Below are 18,998 nucleotides of genomic sequence, written 5' to 3' on the forward strand. Positions count from 1 at the left end.
ATTGCAAGGACTCGGCTCTTTCCGAGGCAATCTGCAACCTGCTGTCAGATGGAAGTGCTCTCTGCCCTCTCCTGCCCAGCTCTAGGTACTAGCGGGCACTTTCCAGCCTGGCCGAGGCAAACAACCTCCAGAGATGTCACAGAGCATAAGTGGAGCACAGATGCTCAAAAGCAGCAAAGCTGAAGAGCCTGGCTCAGCTTCACTAGTGAGCAATTCACTGACTGGGAAAAAGAAGCAGCAGAGCACAGATGCTCAAAAGCAGCAAAGCTGAAGAGCCTGGCTCAGCTTCACTAGTGAGCAATTCACTGACTGGGAAAAAAGAAGCAGCAGAGCATCGCGCTTCTGTGCGCTGTGAAGGCAATTGCCAAAACCAGGCAGCTGCTCCTTCCCAAGCACAGTCATCTGCCTATGTTCTTGCTTGTCGGCAAACTCACCGCTGCCCTTCTTTTCAGCAGCTGCCACCGTGTTCTGTGCATCTCGGAGCCTCTGGCGACGAGCAAGACTTGCCAAAGTGGGACGCATCAGGACCAAGTCAAAACCCAGGCAAGTTGTCCTGGAACGCTTTCCATTCGCTTGCCGAGAGTGAATTCAACAGGCAGGAGAGCGGCAGCCACCGTCCTCCAGCAGTCTGAAGGCTTCGCACACAAGCCCGCTTCTTTGCGGCTTCGTTCTTCGCCTCTTCCAAGCAACCGCGATCTCTGCCTCTTGGAGGCAAAGAAGCGGCTAATTCGCGCACAGCTCAGTAGAGCGGCAGCGGAGCGCCGCTTCAAGCTGAAAGACGCCGGGAACCGGCACTTCCCTTCAGATACCTCCGGAGCCGCGTCTTCTGCTTCTCTAGTCGTCTCTATCTTAGCGAAAAGCCTTCCCACTCCATTTGGCAAGGGGAGAGTGTACCCGCACTGCACACTAACTACGGTTTGCCAAGAATTTGGATTTGCTGCACATTCCAAGGACACGGCTCTTTCCGAGGCAATCTGCAACCTGCTGTCAGAGGAAAGTGCTCTCTGCCCTCTCCTGCCCAGCTCTATATAGAAATGGGCACTTTCCAGCCTGGCCAAGGCAAACAACCTCGAGACATGTCACAGTGCCTAAGTGGAGCTGGAGATCTGAACTGCAAATGGGCAAGTACCGAGAGAACAATTCCCACTGCTACAGTATATTGATGATATACTGATAGGTACAGAGGAAAAAGCAACTTGCGGAAAGGTAACAGTTGAGATTTTCAATTAACTGTGAATGGGAAGATATAAGGTGTCTAAAGAAAAAGCACAAACTGCCCAACAGACTGTGATTTACCTGGGATGTGAAATCTCACAAGGGCCGTGAAAACTGGGTACTTAACCGTGTTCAAGCTATTTGTGCCATTCCAGAGCCCCAGAATCTACACAAGCTTCGAGTCTTCCTTGTGATGACCGGGTGGTGCCGGCTGTGGATCATGGACTAATTGCAAAACCCCTCTATGAGGCCCAGAAGACGCAGCCATTTACCTGTGGCAAACCACAGAAGGAGGCCTTCCTCAAACGAAAGGAGGCCTTGACAGCTGCTCCTGCATTGGGGTTACCTGATTTGTCCAAAGATTTTCAAAGATTTTCAGCTGTTTGTACATGAAAGGCTGCGCCTGGCATTGGGAGTCCGAACCCAACGTTTGGGAAGCTGGAAAAGGCCGGTGGGCTACTTTTCCAAACAACTTGATAACGTCGGTGCCGGGTGGCCTTCATGTCTGCGGGCAGTCGCTGCCACTATGATCCTGATACAAGAAGCCAGGAATCTCACCATGGAAAGGCACATAGATGTCTATGTACCGCACATGGTAACCACAGTTTTGGAGCAGAAGTGGGGCCATTGGCTATCCCCAGCTGGATGATAAAATTCCAGGTAATCTTAATGGAGCAAGATGATGTAACATGAAAAACAACTAACCTTTTGAACCCAGCCTTGTTCCTAGGTACAACATCTGAAGAAAGCCCATTGGAACACAATTGCGTGGAAGTAATAGAACACATCTGTACGGCTAGACCAGATGTGAAAGATGTCCCCCTAGAACAGCCAGACTGGGAGTTGTTCACAGATGGAAGCAGTTTCATGGAGAACAGAATCAGATACGCTGGCTATGTGGTAACAACAATCAGTACAGTGGTAGAGGCAAAAGCATTACCACCAAATTCATCCGCCCAGAAGGCAGAACTGGTTGCTTTAACCAGAGCACTGGACTTAAGTGAAGGGAAAAAGGTAAACATATGGACTGATTCAAAAGATGTTTTCGGAGTGGTGCATGTGCACGGGGACCTATGGAAAGAACGGGGCCTGCTTTAGTCTCAAGGGATGCACATTAAACATCAAGATGCAGTTCTGCAGCTGATAAGAGCAGTACAAAAACCTGAACAAGTGGCAATTATGCACTGTAAAGCACATCAATCAGGAAGCTCCAAAATTTGTGAGGGAAATCGAAAGGCAGACTGGACAGCCCGACAGGCTGCTTGAAAGTTGCAAACAGCAATTGCATTGGTACCTTTAAAACTTAATGTATCTCAATTCAATTTACCTCCACAGCCAAAATATTCAGCAGAAGATGAGAAATTGGGACATTTGCTGAATGCACAGAAGAATTCAGAAGGGTGGTATGTAACTGCACATAGACAGATAGTGGTACCCCTTGGTAATGAGAGAGGGTCTACAAATTAAACATAACGAATGTCATTGGGTGCAGAGGCATTGGTGAAGTTTCTAAAACACAATTTGGTCTCAGTACAAAAGTTAACAATGGCAAAATCAATAATGTCAAAATGTGAGATCTGCTTGAAAAACAACCCAGTAGCTAGATGACAGGCACAGCTAGGAAGGGTTTGGGTAGGGATAGAACCAGGAGATTATTGGCAGGTAAATTTTGTAGAATTACCAAGAAGTCAAGGATATAAATATCTTTTAGTAGGGGTTGACACATTTTCTGGATGGTCAGAAGCCCTTCCCTGTCGCACAAACCAAGCAAAAGAAACTGTTAAGTGGTTACTACAAGAAATCATTCCCAGATTCGGGTGCCTCTAGGGATATAATCAGATAGGGGACCCAATTCCATAGCCACGGTGGTAAAAGAAGTAAGTACTTTGCTGGGAATAACTTGGGACCTCCATACACCATGGAGACCCCAGCCAAGTGGAAAGGTAGAGAGGATGAATCAGACACTAAAAAGGCAAATCAGTGAAATATGTCAAGAAGCCAAACTGCAGTGGCCACAGGCTTTACCAATAGCATTGCTGAGAATTCGGATAAAGCCTAGGAGTGGGATGTCAGTCAGTCCTTATGAGATATTGTATGGGAAACCATACAAATCTCCTGGACCCAATCCAAATGTACATGTCATGGGAAAACAGAAAGTATATAACTATGTTCTGTCTCTCGGGAAAACTTTAGCACGGCTTCGGAGCATCCTCGTGTGGAATAGGCCGTTGACTCTGGAGAATCCAGTTCATGACATACATCTGGGAGATGAGGTGTATATTAAGAATTGTAATGAAGAACCATTAAAAGAGAAGTGGACTGGACCCCATCAGGTACTATTGACCACCTTTACAGCAGTCAAAGTAGCTGGAGTGGACCCCTGGATACACTACACTCGAGTGAAGAAAGCCATCCCGGTCTGCGGACTGTGTAAACTGTGGGACCAACAGAGCTGCAGATAAGATGTGTTTAATTGTTTCAAGAGTGTTACCAGTAATTGTACCAATGCTCATTTCATGGTCTTTGGGATGTAGAATGCAAAAAGATCAATTAACCACTCTTCATTCTAGAATAAGGAGGGAGGTACAGGCAGAAACACAGGTGATAAAGGTTTCCAATGCAATTTGGGCTGAGAATGTAATGATTGGATTAATTAAAGATTTTGCCAAAATGCAGAACACTAGCAAAATAACTGTCTGTCTGCCAATACCGAAGGCAGCGGGACACCCAATAAATTGGGGAATCATAACAACAAAACTGCCTGAAATACAAAAGAACAAAACAATTACATGTAAACAGGTACCAGAATCAAGACAGGTAATCAAGGTAACCTGGAAAGTAATAGGACAATGGCTGCATCCTTTGAGTCAACAAGACTGTCTTCACAATAATGGCACGAGAGGATATCCTATAGGATGGTCGGGGGGCATCCCAAATAAATGGCAATGCTACTTACCACATCATAAAAAGATTACAGAAAATGTTACAGAAACCACTCTGGTGTGGAAGTGCAAGGTAAAAGATCACAAAGGTCATATAGAGCCTTGGGACAGTGCATGGTCTCTGAGTATACTTCAAAAATTCCAGTACATGGCAACCACCCCTTGGTGCATTAAATGGGAAGGTTCAGAAAATGATACAGATCCAGCAGTAACAAACACTGCCACTAGCAGTAGAATAAAGGCAGACAAAGTAAGTTGGTGGGCATGTAAATAAAACTTATGATTGCACTTCTGATGATATAGAGATAAAACAAATGCCACCACTGGGAGTAGCCTTACAAATTGGTCATGCCTGCTGAGGCATCAAACACAAGCAGGGTAAAATGAATTACAAAATACTTGTAGGATGTACCAAAAGTACAATCCAAAGTCCAGGACAATTTGTATGGGCAACAAGTGATGGTACCTGGACAACCCATCTACCTGTAGATGGGAAAGTAAAAGAAATCACTTTAGGCCTCCCTACTTTATGTCCAATTTGGAAAAAGTCCCCATTTAAGGGAAAACACGAACTTCTGCAGATAAGAACAAGACGAGAAGCCCCAGATAATGAAAATCAAGATGACATTTGGCAAGAACCCTCTAGTGGAGTGAAATTTGGGTGGGCCCTAGAGTCTTTGCTTGGTCCTATAGCAAACTATCAGAATAAAGAAATATTGTACAAACTTACAGGTCAGGTAGATAGACTGGCAAGAGTCACTAGGGAAGGATTTAAAGAACTTATCGTACAATTACAAGCCACCACAAAAATGACTTTGCAAAATCGTTTTGCCTTAGATTTGTTACTTCTGAAAGAGCATGGAGTGTGTGGATCTTTAAAGGGATGGATTGATCATTGCTGCATCCACATCCCAAATGTAACTGCAGATATAGACTATGATATCAGTCAGTTAAAACAAATAGAGCATGAAGCACAAGAAGAGCAAAAAGATTTGACTACGAGCTGGTTAGACAAAGTCTTCAAAGGGTTAGGGTGGAATGCGAGTTCATGGATTAAGTCTATCATCGAGAGTGTGATAATCCTATTAATTGTGTTTTTAGTAATTTTGTTAGTCTGCAGTGTCCTAAAAGGAGAAATACAGAAGAGGACGTCCTGGAACTGAAAAATAATAAAGGCACTGACACGGGATCCACACCCATCATCCTCTGATCCTCCAGTTCGTGACAGCATCCACGACAATGTTTACGTCAGTTCTGGATTTGAAGAACATCACGTATAAACTCAGAAACCAAAGACTGTATCAAGTGAAAGCATTTGCACTTATAGTGAATTGAAAATACTTTCAAAGGGGGGAAAATTATAGTAAAAGGGTTTAAAATCATGGGGATCTGGGGAGTTAGAATGAAAACTAAGCTTAGTAGGCCCTGGGAAAATACCCTGGGAAAGTATAGGCCTTATACTTGCTAGAACTGCACTTGTGTAGCTGGGCTATGATAAATGATGGAATTGTTAGATGTGATGATTGTTTAGTAATTAAATATGATTACTGTTTAATCGTAAGAATAGTCATGGGGAACTGTGGTCAGGGGCTTGAGAAAAATCACAAGAAATTCATGCTTGGATAAAGTCAATGTATAGAATAGAACAATATAAGTTTAACAATTAATATGTAAGTTATATAACGATAGAATATAAAATACGTTCAGCTTGAAAGCCATGTCAGAGTCAGATTTGGGTCTGTACCCCTGATTCCCAGAGCTCTGCAATAAAAGCACCTGCATATAATCATATCCCGTGATTATGTGTGTTCCTGAATGCTAACATGGGGGCACCTGGGACGCACCTGGGGGCACCTGAGGGCGATAAAAAAACACCTGGGGGACATTTGGGGGGTTCTGGTGACACCTGGGCACACTTGGGACACACCTGGGAGGCTCTGTGGACATCTGGGGGGCTTTGGGAACACCTGAGGGGCTCTGGGGACACCTGGGATGCACCTGGGGGGCTTTGAGAACACCTGGGACACACCTGGGGATACCTGGGTGGCTTTTGGGGACACCTGGGGTAGAAAAAAACACACCTGGGGCCACTTGGAGGCCACGTGGGCACAGCTGGACTCCCTCGGAGACCACCTGAGGCCCCCCTGCCCTCACCTGTCGTGTGCCCAGCCGAAGACATCCACATCACCAACCTGTTGGAGGACACACGCGAGACCGACCTGCAGGAGCTCTTCCACCCCTTTGGCTCCATCTCCCGCATCTACCTGGCCAAGGACAAGACCACGGGGCAGTCCAAGGTCACCTGCGTGCCTGGGCAGGGCTCACCTGCCCGCCGTGCCCGCCGTTCCAGGTGCTCACGGCGCTGTTTTTGCAGGGATTCACCTTCATCAGCTTCCACCGGCGCGAGGACGCGGCCAGGGCCATCACGGGCATGTCCGGCTTCGGCTACGACGACCTGATCCTCAATGTGGAGTGGGCAAAGTGTGTACCTGGCACACCTGGGCACTCACCTCACACACCTGGGCACACCTGGGCACTCACCTGGGGGGGGGTCACACTCACCTGGGGGGCATTCACAGTGTCCCGGTGCTGCCACACCCACCTGATCCTCAACAAGGAGTGGGCAAAGTGGGTACCTGGCACACCTGGGCACTCACCTCACACACCTGGGCACACCTGGGGCATGCCTGGATTGCACCAAGATATGCCTGGGCACACCTGGGGGTTCCTCTCACCTGTCCTGACTCCCCTTTTTCCTCTCCCCAGGCCCTCCACCAGCTGAGCTGCTCCCAATTTGGTTCTAGTTTGGCCCCAGTTGGATCCCAGTGGATCCCAGTTTGCTCCCAGTGGCTCCCAGTTCAATAAAGCTCCAGGCTCTGGCACCGCCCCCGTCCCTGTACCAGGATTTGGGCTCATCCCGAAATTCCCAGCTGGGAAAAATGGGAATTTGGGCTGGAAAAATGGGAATTTGGGGTGGGAAAAATGGGGATTTGGGGTGGGGAAAACAGGAATTTGGGGGGGTAAAAAACAGGAATTTAGGGTGGGAAATGGAAATTTTGGGTAGGAAAATAGGGATTTTGCTGGAAAAAATGGGAATTTGGGATGGGAAAATGGAAAATTCTGGTAGAAAAAGGAGGATATGTGATAGAAAATGGGAATTTGGGTGGAAAATGGGATTTTTCCTGGAAAAAAGAGCAACACGAGGTCCTGGGGTGGATCCAACTTTATTCCTGCTCCTCCCAAGGGGAAACACCTGCCCAGCCGGGGAGGGACCACATTTCCCAAACTTCCAACCTGGAATTCCAGCCACAAGGACTCCTGGAAATTCCTGAAATTCCCACTGGGTTTTTTTGGGGTTTTTCCCCATTTTTAGGACTTTTCCCCCACAGTGTTTTTTTTCCCCCATTTTTATGTTTTTTTCTCATTTTTGGGGTTTATTTTCCCCCTTTTTTTTTTGTTTTTTTTTTTTTTTCCTCCATTTTTGGGGTGGTCTCCCCTGGATTTGGGGATCCCAGCAGGGAAAATGTGGAAGAGGATACAGGGAGACTTTGGGGGATCCCAAAATTCTTCTGGAAATCCCAAAAATCTCCTTGGAAATCCCAAAATCCTCAGCGGGGGGATCCCAAAATTCCCCTGTGAACCCCAAAAATTCTTCTTGAGGATCCCAAAATTCCCCTTGGGGATCCCAAAGTTCTTCTTTAAGACCCCAAAATTCCGTTGGACCCCAAAATCCGTCCCAGAGACCCCAAATTCCCAATTCCTGTGGGATCACGGGGTCCCAAATTCCCATTTTTTCCCCCCTTTCAATTCTTCCTTTTCCAGGCCCGTCCTGGCTGTGGGAAATTTGGGATTTTCCGGGGGGTCAAGAGCTTCCCACGGCGGCATTTGGGGTTTCCCGGGTGGGATTTGGGGTTTTGGGGGTTTCCCAGGTGGGATCTGGGATTTCCTGAGTGGGATTTGGGATTTTTGGGGTTTCCCAGGTGGGATCTGGAGGTTCTAGGATGGGATTTTGGAGTTTCCTGTTGGGATTTGGGGGTTCCAGGTTTCCTGGGGTGGGATTTGGGGTTTTTGGGATGTCCTGGGCGTGATTTTGGGGTTCCAGGATGGGATTTTGGGGTTCCCCGTTGGGATTTTGGGGTTCCAGGTGTGGATTTTGGGCTCCTCTTCCATCATTTCCAGGCTCGGGGTGTGGCCGAGGGCCTTTGCTTCCTCTTGGAGTGACCAGGGAACAAATCTGGGGAAAAAAGAGGGAAAAATGGGAATTTAGAGGGGAAAATAGGGGATTTAGGGGGAAATTATTGGGGTTTGGGGGTGGGGGAAATGGAATTAAGGGATGGAAAATTGGGATTTAGGAGAACAAAAAAGGGATATGGGGGTAAAAAATGGGATTTGGGAGAAAAAAATTGGGATTTCTGGGAAAAGAGTTGGGGTTTGGGGAAAACAAATTGGGGTTAAGGGGAAAAATGGATTTGGTGGGAAAATGGAATTTTAGGCATAGAAAACTGGGATTTGGGGGGAAAAGTTGGGATTTGGGGTGCCAGGATTGCCTGGAAGTGTCAGAGTGTTTACTTTGATCCCAAATCACGGAAATTCAGGAATTTTGCGTCATCAGCCACTTCCAGGGAGGGAAAACTCACCTGGAAACTCCCAAAATTTCCCTTTATCTCCCCCAAACTCACCTGGAAACCCCAAAATCACCTGGAACTCCCCAAAATTCACCTGGAACACTCCAAAACTCACCTGAAACCCACACAATTTCCCTTTATCTCCCACAAACTCACCTGGAAACCCCAATATTTCTATTTTACACCCCCCCCCCCCCAAAATTCACCTGGAAACCCTAAAATTCACCTGAATTCCTCCAAAAACTCACCTGAAACCCACAAGACTTCCTTTCATAACCCCAACCTCACCTGGAAACACTGAAATTTCCTTTTCTTCCCCCCAAAACTCACCTGGACCCCCCAAGCTCACCTGGAACCCCCAAAAGCTCACCTGGAGTCCCCAAAAACTCACCTGGACACCCCCCCCTCCCCCCAAAGCTCACTGCACCCCCCAACCTCACCTGGCCCTCACCTGGCCCGGGCTCACCTGTATCAGGCTCCTCCCCCAGCTCCTGTCTATAATACTTGGCCTCGGCCTCGTCAGATGGCTTGGCCTCACCCGCCTCAGGTGCGCTGGGGTCCTCGACATCGCTGTCACCTCCTGGGCCACCTGCGGCCTGGCCCATCCTGGCCAGGCTGCGCTACGTGGGGAGAGACAGGTGAGGGACAGGTGAGGGGATGGATACCTGAGGATGGATCCGGCCAGGCTGCCCCACTTGGGGGAGCCTCACCTGTGTGACCTCACCTGTGTGACCCTTCTGTCCTCACCTGTGTGACCTCACCTGCATGACCTCACCTGTGTGACCGTTCTGTCCTCACCTGTGTGACCCTCTTCACCTGGGAGGCCCCTGCCACCCTTACCTGTCCCTGGCACACCTGTTCTCACCTGTGCCATTCCCGCTGCTGCTGTTTCCGCTCCAGGTTCTGCTCCTGCGCCTGGCACCGCTCCACCCTCACCTGCAGCCGCTGCTCCCACCAGGCCAGCAGCTCCCGCAGCTCTGCCTCTCCTTTGGGGGCTGCCAGGGAAACACACCTGTGACACATCTGGGCACAGCTGGGCACACTCCTGAGATACCCACAGACACCTGGGCACAGCTGGCACACACCTGAGGTACACCTGGGCACAGCTGGGCACACACCTGAGATACCCACAGACACCTGGGCACAGCTGGCACACAACTAGCCACAGGTGTGTCTCTTTACCCAGCCCATGTCCCCAGGTGTCCCCAGGTGTGTCCCTTACCCAGCCCATGTCCCCAGGTGTCCCTCACCTGTCCCAGGTGTGTCACTCACCCAGGCCATGGTACAGGACGTTGCCCTGGCCCAGCCCCTCCTCCACCTTCAGCAGCTGCAGCGTCAGACGGGGCCGATCTGGGATAGGTGACAGGGACAGGTGACAGAGGGACAGAGGGACAAGTGACACGGGGACAGGGGACAGGGACAGGGGACACAGGGACACGGGGACAGGTGATATAGGAACAGGTGACACAGGAACAGGGGACAGGGACACAAGACAGGTGACACAGGGACAGAGGGAGCACAGGGACAGGTGACATGGGTACACGGGGACAGGAGAGGGGACACAGGGGACACACAGGGGGACGCCGTTGAGCTGCGGTATCACCTGGGCACCACAGCACCTGTCCCCATCCCCCTGTGTGTCCCCTTAATGTCCCCTCAGTGTCCCCAATGTCCCCTCAATATCCCCAAGGTCACCTTGGTCAGCCTCACGGCACTCTGCTGTGTCACCCCAATGTCCCCTCAGTGTCCCCAGGGATGTCCCCGCTGTCTCCTCAGTCAGTCTCATGGCGCTTTGTTGCGTCATGGTGTTGCCGCGCCCGGCGCAGTTCTGGGGCCGTTCCAGAATGTTCTGGGACCCGTCTGGCTCCGCCTTGCTCTCGGACAGGGCAACGTCCCTGAGGGGACAGGGACAGGTGACACAGACAGGTGACAGGCACAGGTGACACCTCCGGGAGACAGGTGACAGGGACAGGTGACAGGACAACATCCCTGAGGGGACAGGGACAGGTGACAAGTGACAAGGACAGGGGACAGGGACAGGTGACACCTCTGGGACACAAGGACCGGGACGGGTGACAGGGACAGGACAATGTCCCTGACGGGACGGGGACAGATGACAGAGGACAGGGACAGGAAGAGGTGACAGGTGACATGGAAAGGTGACACCTCTGAGGGACAGGGACAGGTGACATCTCTGGAGGTGTCCCCAGGTCTCATGTCCCCTCCAGTGTCCCCAGGTACCCCAGGAAGAAATTCCTGTGTCCCAAAGATGTCCCCAGATATCCCCAAGATGTCCCCAGGTGTCCCCTACCCCCTGAGCAGCTGGCTGATGTCCCTGTGATGTCCCCAAGGTGTCCCTGATGTCCCCAAGGTGTCCCCCGGTGTCCCTGATGTCCCCCAGGTGTCCTCATGTCCCCTACCCTGTGAGCAGCTGGCTGATGTCCCCAAGGTGTCCCCTACCCCGTGAGCAGCTGGCTGATGTCATCCATCCTCGCCAGGTTCAGGAATTTCTCCTGGAGAATTTTCTGGAGGCCCCGGCTGAGCCCCACGGGCACCACCTGGACATTGCCGGATTGGGGGAAAAAACCAGGAATTTGTGAAAAGTCATGGGAAAAAACAGGAAAAACTGGGGGTAAAAGGGAAAGAATCATGAAAAAACCAGGAAAAATGGAAAAATCATGGAAAAATAATGTGAAAATCATGGAAAAATCATGGAAAAATCATGGAAAAAAGGGGGGAAATGGGAAAAATCATGGAAAAATAATGGAGAAATCATGGGGAAAAGGGAAAAAATGGGAAAAAATGGGGAAATCATGGAAAAATGGAAATGTGGGAATGGGGAACCACCTGGAGACTGCTGGATTGGGGGAAAAATGGGAAAATGGGAAAATGGGAAAATCATGGAAAAATCATGGAAAAAAGGGGGAAAATGAGAAAAATCATGGAAAAAAACAGGGTAAAATGGGGGAAAATGGGGAAAATAATGGAAAAAGCTTTAAAAATGGGAAAAATTGGAAATGTGGGAATGGGGAACCACCTGGACACTGCTGGATTCGGGGAGAAATGGGAAAAATAATGGAAAAATCATGGAAAATCTTGAAAAAAAGGGAAAAAACAGGTGAAAATGGGAAAAATTGTAGAAAAATACAAGAAAAAATGGGAATGTGGGAATGGGGAACCATCTGGACACTGCTGGACTGGGGGAAATGGGAATTTGGGAAAAAACATGGAAAAATGGGACTTTGGGAATTCAGGAAATTTGCGAATTCAGGGATTTAGGAATTTGGGAATTGGAGATTTTGGGAATTTGGGAATTCAGAACATTGGGACTTTGGGATTTTGGGAATTCAGGACTTTGGGAATTCAGGATGTTGGGGTTTTGGGAATTTGGGATTTTGGGCATTCGGGAGTACAAAGTACTAGCGATCCCCTTGGGCCTCTCTCCCTCTCACATCCTATAACTCCTTACTCAGCTTAAATTCTTATCTCCTTCAGTGCTCGTTTTGATGAACAAAGACCTTTTATTTATTACACCGTGGTCACGCCCCACCCCGCCAGGGCTTCCAGTGCATCAACGAGACGGGACAGATCGTAATTCATGATTCCCAAAATTGGCCTCATCCAGGTGATCTCTCCTAGAAGTTCTTGCGAATCCTGTAGGTTGTTGATCTCTGAATTGATTTCTATTTTTTGAGGTCTGATGGTCTGCTCTGTGATTTTCCATCCCAAGTACTTCCATGGTGCAATTTCTTGAGTCTTTGAAGTGCTGATTTCCAATCCTGCCTGTTGCACTTCTGCAATCACACAGTCATGAACTTTTTGCAGTTCTTGTTGCGTTGGTGCTGCAATGAGCAAATCATCCATATAATGAATGATTTTTGCTCCCGGATATTTTTCTCATGCTGGAGACAAAGCTCAAGCCACGTACCATTGGCAGATGCTTGGTGAGTTCTTGAGGCTTTGTGGAAGAACGGTCCAATGGTATCTTTGTAGAGGCTCCTGTCTGTTGATGCTTGAGATGGAAAATGTGAGTTGAGGAGCATCATCTTGATGGAGTGGAATGCTGAAAAAACAATCCTTGGGATCAGTGACCACAAGCGGCCAATCTCTCGGAATCACTGAGAGAGAGGGAAGTCCCAACTGAAGTGGTCCCATGTCCTCAAGGACTTAGTTGATTTTTCTGAAGTCATGAAGCAATCTCCATGAGCCTGAAGCCTTTTTGCAAATGACGAACACTGGAGAGTTCCAGGGGCTGTTCGTCGGCTTGATGTGTCCCTTTCCAAGTTGTTCTGTGACCAAGTTTTTCAGAGCACTCAATTTCTTTCGCTCAAAGGGCTACTGATCCACCCAGACAGGACTGTCTGTCTTCCAGGTCAGTTTCAGAGTGGTGAGTGCTGCAGTGACCCCGACTAAAAATCCACTTCCAGTTTAATGCCCCCTTGTGCCAAGAGGTCTCTTCTCAAACTGTGATGGGCTTTTCCACAACAAAAGGACGAATGATTGCTGTTTTCCCTCCTGGTCCTGAGATGACATTTGCACTCTGCAGACATATGGAGCTTCCTCCTATGCCTTGAGAGAACCCGAGGGTGCAATTAACTTCCATTCCCGGGGCCAAAAGATATATGATATTGTCAGAACCCAAAATGCTTTTCCGACATTTTCAAATATTCCTATGAGTCAGAGACCCTGGCAGACAGCTGGAGACAGCTGTGATTTTAATTTTGAGCCATGGAATGAGTTACCAGCTCTGCAGGAAGAACAAGAAGAGACAAAAATCTAGAATTTACAGTAGATAAAATAGAAGTAGTTATAAGTTAGAGGAGAGTATTTTTACATTATGTTCATGGGGGTTTTGACCGATGTACGGGGGGGTCAGGATTGGTACGGGGGGGTATGAAAAATCCAACATGGAGGATTTGGGGTATGACTTGTCCTTTTCCTCCTTCTTCTTACCCTCCATCTTCTTTGGTGATGTTGGCATCTTTTAATTGCGTTTTACTGAAAACACACTATCCAACATAGGTGCTAGATATTGGTAGGAAATAGTAAACACGTAGTACGTAACAAGTAGTATTTAGTCTCTGTGCCTGCCCCTCGAGGGTCAGATGCTCCCTTTCTGCCTTGCTGAACAGACCTCAGCAAGGGCACAGAGAGAATTGATAGATAAGAAATAGCAAACAACTGTTAAGAAGTCTGCGCCGTCTCTCGGCCAGCAGCCGAAGAGACAAGCTTCCTGATAATTTGAAATAAATCATCCAGAGACCGAATACTGCGGCTGCTGCGTCTTCCTTCGTCAGTGCAGGCCAGTGAAGGCCTTCTCCACCTTCCCGGAGTCACCTCAGCACTAGAGGGACATCCGAGATGATATCACTGTAACATCGGCCCCTGTGTCAAGCATCTCTTGGATGATGATTGATTTTTCACCATAGGTCAATTGACAGGCAATGATGGGTCGATCTCAACCTACGTGCTTCACCCAGGAAGCATGAACTTCCACATGGTTGCCAGAAGGAAAATCCTGATAATCAAACATTGGCATAACTTGTTCCATTGCATGAGGTGGTAGAGCAATAGCTTTAGCTATTGGAGTATTTTCCGGAATGATCAATGGTGGTCGAAGAGGCTTAGCTTAAACTGTCAGCTCTTCGTTGCGATTTGCTGAGATTATCGAAGGATAAATGATGAGTCCAAGGATGCTGCTTCTATCTTTGCCTATTACTAAAATGTCTTGTCTCTTTGATGCTGTTCCAGTGACACCTGTATGTATCACTGCATGATTTTCATCCATGAAGCATGTCATTTTGGAAGCTGCCAGGATGCATTGTGCTCCTGGTGGCAATAATTCTAGATCACTGGGGATCCTGCTGATTGCCCTGCTGAGGGAGTCTGCTTGACGCTCTCCAATAGTTGCAATTTCTGTAGAGCAGTTCCTCATAGGGATCATTATGGGAACTATGCCACTCCAAAGGATATTTCTATTTATAAGTGTTTGTTTAATAACCTCTGAAATGAAGCTGATGAATTGCTACAGTGGAAGTCACTGCATGAGGGAGATTTGAAAAATTATTCTAGCTTACAATCTAGCAAGAGAAGGTATTTTGGAGTGAAAGCAAAACCTTATTAATATGGTCAAAGAAATATAAAAACATATTTAAATAAAGAGCAGTGCCTTAGGTTCAAGTGATTGCCAGGAAGTAAATTACAAAGACATGTAATCAAACACAGCGACTGTCTACTCCAGATTATCTGGCATGTGCTGCATGCTTGAATGATCTATCTTTTATTCTCTGTGTGTAGATTGCTGTTTGGTTGGGTGTTTTTTATGTTGTTCTGATGGCAACAAAAACATTCATATCTTTTTCCCTTTCCCCTTCCTCTGCAACCTGTTGGTATCTAGTCCAGGATACGTTTCCTGTCTTGTCTGTCTAGCTCTTTGTCTCATTTTGGAAACAGTTGAGCCTTGCATGTACTTGAAAGATGTATGAGTCAGACACGCAATTTTTCTTTTTCCCCCCCCCTCAGCTGGCAACAGCTGAAAAAGAGCCATGAAAACACTTGACTTCTGTGACCAACTGCTGGGTTCAGAAAACAAAGATAAATAAAACCCTTTGACATACTGTTGGTGTAAAGAATTTTAGTTTACATTGTAATGTACTCGGCCTTCTGCGCAGAGGTATTTGTAGGCAGAGGCCCTGATTCTATTACCTTCTTGCTGGTGGTAACTGCATACCCAGCATGTTGTTTCCCACTGATGATGTAGCTGCTCCCATCGGTAAACCAAGTTTCTGTGTTATCGAAAGGAGTGTCCTTTAAGTCTGGACGGCTGGAGTAGGTGGCTTCAATAGTCTCCAGACAGTCATGATGTACCGGCTCTCCTTGATTCCCACTAAGGAAAGGAGCTGGATTGACAATATTAGTTACCACTATTTCTACATCATCTTGTTCTACCATGATGGCTTGGTATTTCAGAAACCTCTGTGGGGAAAGCCAGTGTCCCCCTTTCACCTCTAGCACTGCAGACACCGTGTGAGACACGAGTACAGTAATTTTCTGGCCCAAGGTGAATTTACGTGCTTCTTGGATATTTATTACGACCGCTGCCGCAGCTCTGAGACATCCTGGCCATCCCTTGGCAGCTGCATCTAGCTGCTTGGAGAAGTAAGCGACTGCCCTTCGGTATGGACCTAAGTTCTGTGCTAATATTCCCAGGGCAATCCCCTGTTTCTCATGGGAGAACAGAAAGAATGTTTTACTCACGTCGGGAAGTCCTAGGGCTGGGGCTGACATAAGAGCTTCCTTTAGCTGGGAAAACGCTCGAGTGGCCTCCTTAGTCCACTGGAAGTCTTGGTTTCCCTGTGCTATAAGTTCATATAAAGGTTTAACAAATAACCCATAGTTGTAGATCCACAATCTACACCATCCTGTCATTCCCAAAAAGGTTCGCAGTTCCTTTATTGTCTGCGGTTGTGGGGTCTGGTGTATCGCTTCTTTACGATTTTGCCCCAGAGTCTGTTGTCCGGTGCTAACCTTGTACCCCAGGTAGATCACCTTTTGCTTTACCACCTGGGCTTTTTTCTTGGATACTCTGTACCCTTGTAGTCCCAAAAAGTTTAAGAGACTCACCATCCAGGCCACGCATGCCTCTTCTGTCTGAGTGGCTATTAGGAGGTCGTCTACGTATTGCAGTAACTTTCCCTCTTCTGGTGGGGCTTCCCAGGCCTCTAAATCCTTTGCAAGTTGTTCTGCAAATAAGGTAGGTGAGTTTTTGAAGCCTTGTGCAAGGCGGGTGCATGTGAGCTGGGTTTTGCATCCACTTTTAGTTTCCCATTCAAATGCAAAAACTTTTCTGACTGGCTTCATGGAGAGGAAGGCAAAAGAAGGCATCTTTTAAGTCTAAAACAGTGAACCAAGTTAGTTGTGGTGTTAAACATATCAACAAGGTGTAGGGGTTGGCTACCACAGGGTAGAGATCCTCAGTGATCTTGTTAACAGCCCGTAAATCCTGCACGATCCGGTATGTCCCCTCAGGTTTGCGGACAGGCAGGATAGGAGTGTTAAAATCGGACTGGCATTCTTTCAATAACCCCTGCTGTACGAAATTTTCAATTATCGGGCTAATTCCTTCTCTATCTTCTCTCCTCAAGGGATACTGCTTAATTCTAACTGGTTGTTTTCCTTCCTTGAGCCTGATTTGTATTGGTGGTGCATTTTTTGCCCTCCCTGGTACATTGGAGGCCCATACTCCCGGGAAGACTTGATTCAAAATCTCTTCACTAATTTCTTCTTTAGCCTTAATCGTTGTCAGTATTAAGCTCAGCACTTCTACATATTTTTGTTCATTCACCTCCAGAATAACTTCCCCATTTTTAAATGAAATAGTTGCCTTCAGTTTCTCCAATAAGTCTCTCCCTGGGAGAGATTCTGGGGAATTGGGCATGTATAAGAATTTATGGATGCCCCACTGTTTTCCATATTTGTATTTGAGTGGCTTGCAAAAATATGCTATCTCAGGTTGGCCAGTTGCTCCCCTGACCCTGACATAATCATTCCCTACTGGCACCAGAGCTTTGTTTAAAACTGAAAATATTGCTCCTGTATCCACCATGAATTCCACCTCTTTCCCTTCCTCCCCCAGTTTCATTTTTATAACCAGCGGATCTCCTGGGGTAAGGTCCCCCGGTCCCCTTCAATTACTTTCTGTGTGAGCAACCACCACCTCCCTTCCCCAGTTCCCTTTCCCATTTCCTTTTCGTTCAGGGCACTTGTTTTTCCAGTGTCCAAGTCTTTTGCAATTTGCACACTTATTTTTACCCAACCGGGGTGGTCCTTGCCTAGGTGGTCTTGGAGGGGAAAGAAGTCCTTAACATCCTCTTCTTTTGCTTTGCAAAAGTCTTCTGCTAAGTCCCCTGCTGCTTTTTAAAACTAGCTGTCTTTCTGTGTCTGTCAATGCATCCAAAATAACTGAATATCTGACCAGTCTGGGTTATGCTGCTTAATCATGTATCTTAACCCTTTAGCTGTTCCTATTGGGTCACTTCTATAGTTTTTGGCAACTCTTTCCCAACCTTCTAAATCAATTGTAGAGAAGGGGACTTTTATCAACACCCCTTCCTTCTCAGGTCTTATTGCTTCCCTTAATGGGGCTAGTATGATTTCCTTTGTTTGTTTTCTAGTCCGAGATGCTATGGGACTGCTTGCACTCTCATCACTATCACTCTCAGGCAATGGTGGATACGATATAGTCTGTAACTCAGAGGTGGGTGGGGGAGCAGACGGTCCAGCCTGTCTCTCCTCCAAGGAGGCTGAACCTGTTCCTCCCCTTAGTCCCCTTTGCTCCTCAGGGGGTGACACAAATAAATCCAACAACTCCTGCTTTTCTGTTTCTGCTTGATAGACCTTATCACGATGTGTGCAATGCTGGTTTATTGAGCAGGTGCTACAACATTGTTTAGGCTGCTTCCTATTAGCTTTGCCTTCCCTTTCTAGGGCTAATACCAGGGGGTCAGAAGGGGCCCTGATCCCACAACCCCTCTGCCATTCAGGGTGATTTCAGAGGGAGAAAAACATATCTGCATATGAAACTTCAGTCCACTTACCCTCACGTCTAAGAAATAGCATTAGTTCCAATAAGGTATCATAATCTAGGCTCCCAGTCGGGGGCCATCTGGCTCCGTTTTCCAGACGATACAAAGGCCACCACTGGCTACAGTATTTTACCAGGGTGCGTTTGGACTCGACACCCCCCCCCCCCGAGCCAGCAATCTTCTTCCAGTTAGCTAAAATGCAGCCCAGAGGGCTTGCCTTGGGAATTTCTCTGCTCTCTCCCAATCCCATTATTTTCTTATCTTATGGCTTTTATCCAGATCTTTCTCACACTCTTGCACAGTCTTTTCCTAGTCCCTTTCTCCTAGCTCCAGATCTCTGGAATTAAATAGATCCTAAAAAAACAAAACACCCTTTAAAATTTCTAGCTCTGGATTCTCCTGACTCTGCAGCTTATACTGAGCACAGTAACTGTGTCTTATACATGACGGGCAATACCACCACTCCCTGCAGGTCCTGCACTCAACCAGCTCCCACTCTAGATATTGCCCTTGTCAAAACAGAGGGTCCTAAGGTTCAAATCCAAAACCACTGGGGGAAAAGGATCCCCTCCAGCTGGCCTGCCACGGCTAGTAAAGTACACTAAACAAACCCTAAAAACAATACTCACAGC

General features: G+C 47.5%; 1 protein-coding gene and 1 pseudogene across 1 annotated transcript; both read right to left on the reverse strand.

Annotated features, from left to right (window-relative positions):
• Window positions 1–7,365: 7,365 nt before the first annotated feature.
• On the reverse strand, window positions 7,366–9,592 carry LOC137467963 (microtubule-associated protein tau-like; annotated as a pseudogene).
• Window positions 9,593–9,611: 19 nt separating this feature from the next.
• LOC137467962 (suppressor of SWI4 1 homolog) lies at window positions 9,612–11,764 on the reverse strand. The gene is made up of 4 exons (XM_068179359.1): window positions 11,243–11,764; window positions 10,555–10,677; window positions 10,055–10,134; window positions 9,612–9,777 (listed from the first exon to the last, which is right to left on the reverse strand). Exons 1-4 carry the CDS (start codon window positions 11,482–11,484, stop codon window positions 9,644–9,646), a joined length of 579 nt encoding a protein of 192 aa, XP_068035460.1. The 5' UTR covers window positions 11,485–11,764; the 3' UTR covers window positions 9,612–9,643.
• Between the last annotated feature and the right edge of the window lie 7,234 nt (window positions 11,765–18,998).

This window comes from Anomalospiza imberbis, unplaced genomic scaffold (genome assembly GCF_031753505.1).
Source record: "Anomalospiza imberbis isolate Cuckoo-Finch-1a 21T00152 unplaced genomic scaffold, ASM3175350v1 scaffold_909, whole genome shotgun sequence".
Classification (NCBI taxonomy): Eukaryota; Metazoa; Chordata; class Aves; order Passeriformes; family Viduidae; genus Anomalospiza; species Anomalospiza imberbis.

What these genes read in the sequence shown, in the direction of transcription:
- LOC137467962 (XM_068179359.1), bottom strand. Translation starts at nt 11,484, where the DNA reads ATGATTTTCACATTATTTTTCCATGATTTTTCCATTTTTCCTGGTTTT. An exon ending in ATCAGCCAGCTGCTCACGGG is followed by an intron (nt 10,678 to 11,242) that starts GTAGGGGACACC and finishes CTGTCCCCTCAG; the next exon opens with GGACGTTGCCCTGTCCGAGA. An exon ending in CGTCCTGTACCATGGCCTGG is followed by an intron (nt 9,778 to 10,054) that starts GTGAGTGACACA and finishes TTTCCCTGGCAG; the next exon opens with CCCCCAAAGGAGAGGCAGAG.